Here is a 10000-nt window from a genome sequence, read left to right on the forward strand (position 1 = left end):
TGGACAGGACCCTAAATCTGCTCTCTGTGTAGCAATAGTAGCAATAGTTTCCTTTTCAGAACACATTATGACGCAATATTTTATGCTTTAAATATAAAAAAAATAGCAGATATACAAGCTCACAGCGCGGCACCGAGTGCCGCGCTGCGAGCTTGTAGATCTGCTATTTTTGAAAAATCTTGAAAATTTGAATTTTGACCCGATTCTATAAGTGTCTTTTGAATCCTTCTAAGATTTTTGGAAAAAACCTATGTTTCTATGTCAGCAATCTGGCCAGCCATCGTCAAAGAAAAGGTCCTTTTCTGTTCTGTTCTGTCTGTTCTTGAGAGACTACTATGTCAGTGGTGCTCAAACCTTTTCATGTGAAGGACCCCCAAAATTATATTTATTTGGCCAAGGACCCCCATTTCAAAATATCTAGTTCCAGGGACCACCCAGAAGCAAAATTTGAGTTACAAACGTTCGCTTTGAAAATACATATATTCAAAGATTTGCACAAATTTTCACGACTTTTTCAAAAATAGCAGATCTACAAGCTCGCAGCGCTGCATCTCCTCTACTTTCTCTGCCACCTCATACCTCAGCCTGATGTGGCTGACTGCCTGACTATTGGCTTGCGCCGACCCTGCATGAGAGCCACTGTCTGGACAGGACCCTAAATCTGCTCTCTGTGTAGCAATAGTTTCCTTTTCAGCGAAAACAGTACAACAACATGGCAAGGAGCACCGTTTGGATTCTGTTGAGCTCACGGAAATACAGATCTCGTTACTTCAACAAACCTTGGCTGTCATCTGTCCACCATCACTGAGCCTTTCACAAAGGGGTATTTCACTCGCCTAACAAACCAGACCTCACAATGCCAAAGTATATTGGCTTGAGACATATTAGTGGTTCTCAAACATTATCAATGTCAAGGACGCCAAAAATGTATGTGTATTGGCTGTGCACCCGATTAGTAAAGATGTGTTAAAATGTTTAAAAAAAAGCAGACGTACAAACTCACTCCTAGATTTTGACACGTTATGAGCTTGTAGATTGACAATAGAATTAATCCCACGGAGAAGAGAAGGAAATGTTCCTCTTACAACCACGATACAATCATTTTCTACTTATAATGGCCAATGGTGGTTTCAGTATGCTCAGTATTTCAGTATGAGGTTTTGGGTTCAGTTCCTTGGTTGTATGCACGCACTGCACACGCACACACACTCAGATTGTGTGAGGAACATTCAGTTGAGGACCGTGTTGAACAACGTCCCATAGGAGCACAGCAGTGATCCATGCAGAAACACTGGATCAGCCAAGGTAGGCTGTTTATCTTTATCAGCTCTTCAACTGAACACAGCGCTTCAAGCCTCAAACACAAACACTCCCCCACAAAGCTCCCAACCAGCCAAAGTGTGTGTGTGTGTGTGTGTGTGTGTGTGTGTGTGTGTGTGTGTGTGTGTGTGCGTGCGTGCGTGCGTGCGTGCGTGCGTGCGTGCGTGCGTGCGTGCGTGCGTGCGTGCGTGCGTGCGTGCGTGCGTGTGTGTGCGCGCGCGCGTGAGTGAGCGCCCATGTGTGTAAATATGTATGTGATGTGTAGTGTTTGTGTGTGTATGTGTGCATGGCAAAAAGAAAAAGATGGATAGGGGTAACTGGAAAGGTGTGTGTGAGAGAGAGAGAGAGAGAGAGAGAGAGAGAGAGAGAGAGAGAGAAAGAGACAGACAGACAGACAGACATGTGTGCATATGTGTGTGTGTGTGTGTGTGTATGTGCATTCGTGAGCGCGCGTGTGTGTGTGGCGTGCATACGTGTGTGTGTGTGCATGTGCATGTGCGTGTGTGCATGCGTGTGCGTGCGCACGCGCGTGTGTGTGTGTGTTACACACCCCAATAGCGTCCACTGATTATCAAATTAATCATACTCAGGCACTCAGGCTGTGTGTGTGTGTGTGCGTGCGTGCGTGCGTGCGTGCGTGCGTGCGTGCGTGCGTGCGTGTGTGTGTGTGTGGGTTGTGGGAAATCACGAGACATCATCAGGCAGTCAAAAGCCAAGCTGTAACAACCCAGAAGGGGATTGCTCCACAAGGGTTTGCCAAAGCGTGTATGTGCATGTGTACACACACGCACATTAATGTGCATGCATTGCCGTGCCAAATGTACCGTAAGAGGAGTCACGGCGCTGATAGACAAATCCTACCAATAACATTACTAATTGTTGCTCCAGCATCAGAAATAATGACTTTGACCACTGTTAACAAAGTTCTCTGTTAACGACCTCTTTACCAAACACAAAACAACAGGACGTGCAATTTTCAATGACGACGAGGGGAGTTTCCACATCTGTGATTGATGACGAGATTACAAAGGTGTAAATGTGAAAGGTGGCATGTCTTGGCATCATTACTCCCTGACCATAAACCAAACCTTTAAGGCCCCGACACACAGATGAGCGCCAGACGCTTGTGTCATCAAACACATTTTTGTTTACTACAACTGTAGTCACACTGGAGGCGTCAAGTGGGTGCGTCAAAACCTGTTGGTCGCGTCTTTCAGAATTTGCTTCTACTTTTAGTCCGGGAATTTTAATAAAACCCTGGGAATAAATTCCTTACCAAACGATTTCTTCACCAATGTGTTCGTAAAGGTGTCTAGAAACATATCTAACAAAGATTGAAATTCAACATCCCTAGCAAAATGTTTGACAGCTAGGGTAATTCTGGGTCTCATTCACAAGGGGAAAAAATCACTCCCAAAAATCTGCTTTAAGTGGGGTGTGAGGTGTCTAACTAGGTGTTTTTAATTAGTCTGAATCCATTGCAAGCGTTTGTTTTGCATGAAAAACATTCTTTGGGCCAAAAATTTACCCCATACACCTTGTGAAAAGTGATGACTCATCAAAACCATAGTTTTTTTGGGTCTGTTTTTAGCCCAAAGAATGTTTTTCGTGCAAAACAAATGCTTGCAATGGATTCAGAATAATTAAAAACACCTAGTTAGACACCTCACACCCCACTTAAAGCATATTTTTGGGAGTGATTTTTTCCCCCTTATAGTACAGTGTATAGTAAGTGAATGAGACCCAGAATTACCCTAGCTGTCAAACATTTTGCTAGGGATGTTGAATTTCAATCTTTGTTTGATATGTTACTAGACACCTTTACGAACACATTGGTGAAGAAATTGTTTGGTAAGGAATTTATTCCCAGATTTGACAGTTATTCTGCTAATTTTCCCTGACTAGGGCGTGCGGTACAGACCATCCAGAATTAGTTGCAGTTAAGGCAGAAAGGTTGCCTCATTTTCTTTCCAACTTGCAGTGTATGTATGTATGTTTTCACCGCATTAGAAACACGAGTCTGTTGTTTTCGTTAAATGATTTGAGGGGCGCCTGCTGGCCTACTGGTCCAGGCGCATACCACTTGGGCATTGCCACATAGGCAGTGCTTGCGTCAATGCCGCATTCAGTACATAGACATATAGACGTCGTGCATGCATGTAAAACAAAATACTAACGCAGACTTAAGGTGGCTGCACATTGGCGAAGACAAGCTGTCTGCTGACGGCGCTATGTTTATGTTTTGAGTTAAAGGGCTCACACTGGAGGCCTGTGCTCAGGAAAGTGCCACTTTGAAATAAATATTGAACTGACATGTGTTTTTCTCTGCTTCTTTGGCCTGAGTTGTTAGATAAGGATGTTTTTGTACTTAATTTTTCTTCATCCAAAGTTTTTCTTTCTATGGGACGATGACAGAAAACAGTATTTCTTAGGAAGGACCACAATGGAAATAGGCCTCTCAAGCTTTTTTGTGTTTTCTTTTTTGACAGATATAATATATTATGATCATGTATTTTGGTCAAGAAAAACTTCAATCAATCAAAAAAGTTGCAGGACAAATTAATGGTTAAATGCTCAGCTTAAAGCATCAGCCTTCTGACAACTGTCAGTTATAAAACCTGTCAGACTCCGTGGTAACACATGCTCTCGATCACCTTGTTCTCGCTACTCTTATATAATGAGAAAGCACTTCCATGTGGGATAGACAACAAGAGAGGCATTTACGAGATTTAGGACCTGTTTCCCGGAAGCCCTGTAACACTGTAGTCTCCTACAGGGTCCTCTGGGACCAGACTGACACATCCTGTCCACGGTTCGCTGCACAGTGCACACAGATTTGTCAGACGGTGGTGGAACACAGCGCAGACAGACCGAGAAGACGGATGCGTAAACATTGGGTAATAACCCAATTTAAACGAGACAGTGATTGATTGGTTTGTATCGCTGTGATGTCACAGAGCGATGCTGGAATGAGATTGGCCCCAAAACACAAATCTACTCATCTCTCTTCTTTCCCCAGTTCTGAGAATTAACAATTTTTCTCTGACTGCACCAAAACAGATATTTTCCCATAACGTTCCAGGGAAGATGAACTGAGAAAAGACGTGTGTATGTCATAGTTTCGCTGGGAAAAGAAAAATAGAAAGGCAAAGATTAGGGGGAATAAACACATTTATACGACGACTTGCTGTTCACATGATATGAAACAGACTGACCAGGTACATTCAGATGAAAGCTTTTCAGGATCAGTGCATTGTACTGTGCATACACCGTACAGAGTGTATTTCAATCAGCAGAAGCAAGGATTGCGGATTTGAAGAGATTGAGGATGCCAAATCCAGAAGCCTTGATATACTGTAAATGAGCGCCCTTGAGGAATTATCCACATTGTGAAACTCAAGTGGCTGTGGCCCTGAGCTAGACAGCACTGAATGACGGCAGCAGCAACATGCTATAATGATAGCGACACGGAGATCAAGAAGGGTCAAGTGCATAAATACCGTTTCAGATCGCATCTCTCTGGCCGTGGGCAATTTAGGCAACAGAATCTATCTAACAGAGTAAGGATAGTAGTGTTAGGAGTGGGACCAAGAATGACAGGGAAACAAGCAAAGACTGGAAGGAGACCAGCTGGAGCTTGGTGGGAGTTATACAGTACGCAAACTCCTGGGTGAATCCATGGATTCCCACCTGAAATGGTGTTAGAGCAGGGGTCTTCAACAGGGGACCCAGGACCCCTAGGGGGTCCTCAGAGTTAGTGCAGGGGGTCCTCAAAATCTTTGTGTGATAGAAACATTTTTTTCTCCTTTTTTATATTAACCGCTTGAAGTAGTGTCCAAATTCTGAGAACTTTAGCCAAAAATAGCAGCTCTACAAGCTCACAACGCCTCGCGCTGTGAGCTTTTAGATCGGCTACTTTCGGCAAAGAGGTTTAGTGTAGAGGGTAAAAAGAGCAGACAGAGTGAAACGTCAAGTTTATTAAGTATTGATGGTTCAAGTGGTTCAATATCTGAAACATGAATCCAAAATACACTGATGATTGTGCTGACAAACAATGAAACTATATGGAATTTATGAAGAGGTTGTGGGGGTCCCTGCTTCATCTCTCTCGCTCAACTACGGGGTCCTTGCTCTGAAAAACGTCGTAAGACCCCTGTGTTAGAGAAAGGAGAGCGACCGGGTCACACCAGGATGGCAAGCTAACTGAAGGGGAATGTCTCTCACTGAAGAACCTGAGAGCGAGCATTAACTTGGAGATGGGTGGTGGTTAGTGAGAGAGTCCTTCATCTTCTGTTCCACCTCTAAGCCTTCAGTAACCATGAAAACAAAAGAGTAGACTGAATGAATGCAGTATGATGAATACAGAAGGATCAGGAAGGATTCATGACAATTACTGTGGATTAAACGAGAGAACATATCATGTGAAGTAGAGGAAACTAGTCTTCCTCTGTACACCGTGCCAAAATATGAGCAATATTCTGATGTCTCCAAAATGCCATCAATAATTGATCAATAATTAAAGCAATGGTCCACAGTAGAATCGACTACAATCAAGAAGACAAGATGAAGACAAAGCAGATGGAGGCAGATCAAAGGAAACGTATCATATTTAGGCCTTGAGAAAGATTAGATTGTGCAAAAAGTTTTTTTTTGTTATTATTATTTCTTTTTTTTTTTGTGTGTATTTAGAGCGTATTTTTCCCAAAAGCCTACCACTTACTGGAAATTCCCCGAAGGGAAAGGACAGCTTTTTTCCATCAGATCTGGTGGGACTTGGGGGGCTGTCTTGAAATCATCATAGTGTCATTCTTCTAATCAGAGCAGATGACAGGAAATGATGGTGAAATAAAAGCAAAGGATTCTTTTGTTGTATGAATGGAGACGGTCATTAACTGATGAGGAGGTCTCATTCCTTCATTCATTCATTCACATATTTGTGAATGAACTAGATTCAGAAACTTCTGAAACTTGGCTGTGAGCTGCCACCTCACGACTCTAACAGAGATGTATGAGAGCTCGAGTGTGTGTGTGTGTGTGTGTGTGTGTGTATGTGTGTGTGTGCGTGCGTGCGTGTGTCAGTGTGTGTGAGAGAGAGCTCACCTGTAGCCTTCTCAGGGTTGTTGCACATGAAGCAGAGCCAGCTCCCCTCTTCCTCACTGTAGCCAAAAAGGTCGAAGAAACGCACCTCCTCTAGATGGGTCTGTAGACTGTCCAGATCCTGGGTGGACGGAGAGAGGCAATGGCTTATTCAATGTATCTTAAACACATTCACTATGGTTCATTTCCATTTCATACTGAAGCGCAGTGGGAATCCAGTCTCCCTTTACAGATCCCTGTGGACCTGGTAAGTTACTGAACTACGCAGAAATGAAAAAAATGCACACACAGGCGCACACGCACACGCCCATGTACACACACACACACACACACACACACACACCCCTATGGCATATAATTACCCCATTTCGAGGACCTTCACCTTAAACAGTTTGTTTGAATATACATTATGTAAACAGAGGAGTTGATGTAATATGATGAATTGCTCTCAACGGTGGGGGTTCTCCATCTGTGTTTGTGTCCTGCTGTCCTCAATTTAACGGTACCCAACCAAATCCATCCATCTTTCTCACTTTCCCAATCACCTACCGTACTGTGCTCCTGTATCGTAGCAGTGAACTGTGACCCAGCTAAAGTGATTTCACATTTCCTGATTGCCACTTTCAGAGCGAGCATCTCCCACCAGAGCCTATAGCTCCCCGAGGGAGCTGGGTTTGAAAGAGTTGAGATAAATAGGTAGCTACTGGTTCGCTTCCCCTTTTGAACTGTGCGGAGGGAACCCCGTCCAAATCTGTCATTTGGGGGGAACTGAAAGGTAACTTGGCCACTCTTGGAGCACTTGATGTCAATGCGAAAAGGTAGTTGCTTACATCAGTCCTCTCTGTGCCAGTGGCTGGTCCCCAGGACACAGTCAAACCAATACCAGGTGCATGTTTGAGAGAGGAGAGATGGAGGCATCTCGGAACGTTGCGACGTGTTGTAAGCTTGCAGATTTGCTATTTTTTCCTAATGCTTGCCATCAGAATAGGGGTGGGCGATATGGAAAACTACAATATCACAATATTTTTCCAAGGGATATCACGATACACAATCTTATCACGATTCTTTTTCATGTTGGTTTTTATGGTTATTTTTCAAGTTACTAAATAGTACAACCACCAACAAGGTAACACAAACTAAAAGAAAAATATCCTTTTGGTAGGTCTAAATTGACCCTTACAAGTATGTAACTCTGACAGTATACAAATGAAACCAAATCAGAGTTAAGGGGAGACCTTGACATTTTAAAGTTTGAGAACTACCGATTTAGACCCAAATGTAGGTTTAAATGAATTCTGCAATGAATCTCTGTATTAACAATTCAACAGGATTTTTTATAAGACTCCCTCATTGTATTACGATACATACGATATCTCTGAAAAGGCATATCGTGGAGACGTTGTATCGTCTCAACGATAATTATCACCATATCGCCCACCCCTACACCAGAATATAGGACACCAGGGTTCAACTGGTTAAAGAAAAGAGAGAACCTAAAGACAGAAACACAGAGGAAGCAGACGCACAGATGCAAAAACCCATTGCATAAGATTAATGGATACGGATTCCTGACAGTAATGCCCTTGGAGAAACAACGTGGGATTTAACTTGATTTATGACATCAAGTTTAATTCAAAGTTCAACAGAGAGATAATGGCTTCTCAATGTCAGGCTTTCGGGTTCATCAGACACAGAACACCTCTCACAAGTTGACTCTGACTAACTGTCCACTGTATTGCTCCTGACAGTCTCTTGATTAACTGCTTTTGAAGGGTGGGTCTCCGCCAGTGGATTTTTTTTATGTTCCGCAACAGGAAAAGGCCCATCTCCGGATTATGTGATCCCATTTATGCCCAAGTACATGCCAAGCCAATTAAAACGATTTTAACCATGTTTAACTAAATGACTCATCTCTGATTTATCAGAGGAGCGAGGGACGAGAGAGTGACATGCACGCACACATGCACGCCCGCAGGCCCGCCCGCACACACACACACACACGCACGCACGCACGCACGCACGCACGCACGCACGCACGCACGCACGCACGCACGCACGCAAAGAAAACATTTTCAAAAAGCATGTGAGTCACTAAATGAGTAAGCAAAGCGACTGAAAAGTAGTGAAAGATGAATAATAAAAGGAAGAGAAAAAAAAGAAACAAGAGGGAAAGTGGACCTGTCAACACAATCTCCATCTGTCCATCACTAATGCCCAAAGCAGCTAACCTCAAACTGTGCAGAACACACCCTATAAAAGATGATGAGTTTAATGCGCTGGAGGGGAGAGAAAACTGGGCAACGGGCTAACATAGACAGAGAACAACAACCACACGTTGTTGGCTCATCAAGACAGGAAGTTACATTCCCATAACACATGAATCACAGCAACAATGGCTGGATTATGTGCATCTGAATGTAATCTATCCTTATATCCCTATATAACCTCTCTCTTTTGCCTTTCTTTCCCTGCCCCACTCTCTCTCTCTCTCTCTCTTTCTCTCTCTCTCTCTCTCTGCTAAAATCCGTCTTTGTCGGCAGAACGCGTTTATAATGTGAACAAGATGGCTGTGTCAGCCACTGAGGTCACCTCATGCGTGCTTTGCTTGCATGCAGGGCTGCGACTGAATGAGCTACCTGAGGCCACTCAGGCAGCAGCTGGGTTCATCTCATCAGCGCGCGGTTTTCTTTTTATTTATTGTTTGCATTGAGATGAAGCCAGTTGATTTGGTATGAGATTAAATGATCCCTATTAAAGATATTATTAGACTGACTGTGAGACGGTCGACGGACGCAGTGCAGTACATGCTGTACCAGAAATGTGAATGAGATTTAAGAAAAGAAGGAGAATGATGAGGGAAAAGCAGAGGAAGTGTGTAGAGGATAGAACAAGGGAGGTAAAGAGAAGAGAGAAGAGAAAGCAGGAGCAGAGAGGAGAGGAGCAGAAAGAAAGGGAGAAGAAAAAGGGAAAGGTGAGGCGAGCGGAGCAGAGCAGAGCGGAGAAGTTGACCTGAGGAGGAAAAGGTGGAGAGGAGCTGAGAGGAAAGGAGGTGGAAAGAGGAGTGACTGGGAAATCCGTCTCACTCGTTGACTGTATAGTGTTATGCTGCTGCACAAATGTATCTCCTAATCTAACTTTTAAATCACGTTCATGTTTAAAACGTGACCTTCTCTCTACCGTCTCTAATTGTTATTTCTCTGTTCTGAGTGAAAGAAAATACTATTGTGAATGTCTGAGTGAGTGTCTGTCTGTCTGTCTGTCTGAAACAGCGTTTCTCCTCAGTGGCTGGAGCAATTGATCTGAAATCGCATCACCATTAGCATATGAACACACCTGACATAACTGTGAAGCCCGTTTGTCACTTTCACAAATCATATGCTGTATATTAGCATTTTTATGGTGTATCTACTATCTATTCTGCATCTAGCATGAGGCATATCTATTCTGCATCTAGCATGAGGCAACATGTTTAACCAGCTCTGTGTGTGTGTGTGTGTGTGTGTGTGTGTGTGTGTGTGTGTGTGTGCGTGTGTGTGTGTGTGTGTGTGTGTGTGTGTGTGTGTGTGTGTGTGTGTGTGTGTGT

General features: G+C 43.5%; 1 protein-coding gene across 1 annotated transcript in view; it reads right to left on the bottom strand.

Moving 5' to 3' along the window:
• Window positions 1-10000, bottom strand: part of veph1 (ventricular zone expressed PH domain-containing 1) — a gene marked incomplete at both ends in the record, with an annotated part of 168229 nt that overhangs the window by 38740 nt on the left and 119489 nt on the right. Inside the window, 1 exon segment of the mRNA XM_080731032.1 lies at window positions 6421-6538. Coding sequence (XP_080587158.1) covers window positions 6421-6538 — 118 coding nt within the window.

The sequence above is a fragment of the Nannobrachium achirus genome (assembly GCF_963921795.1).
Source record: "Nannobrachium achirus genome assembly, chromosome: 8".
Classification (NCBI taxonomy): domain Eukaryota; kingdom Metazoa; phylum Chordata; class Actinopteri; order Myctophiformes; family Myctophidae; genus Nannobrachium; species Nannobrachium achirus.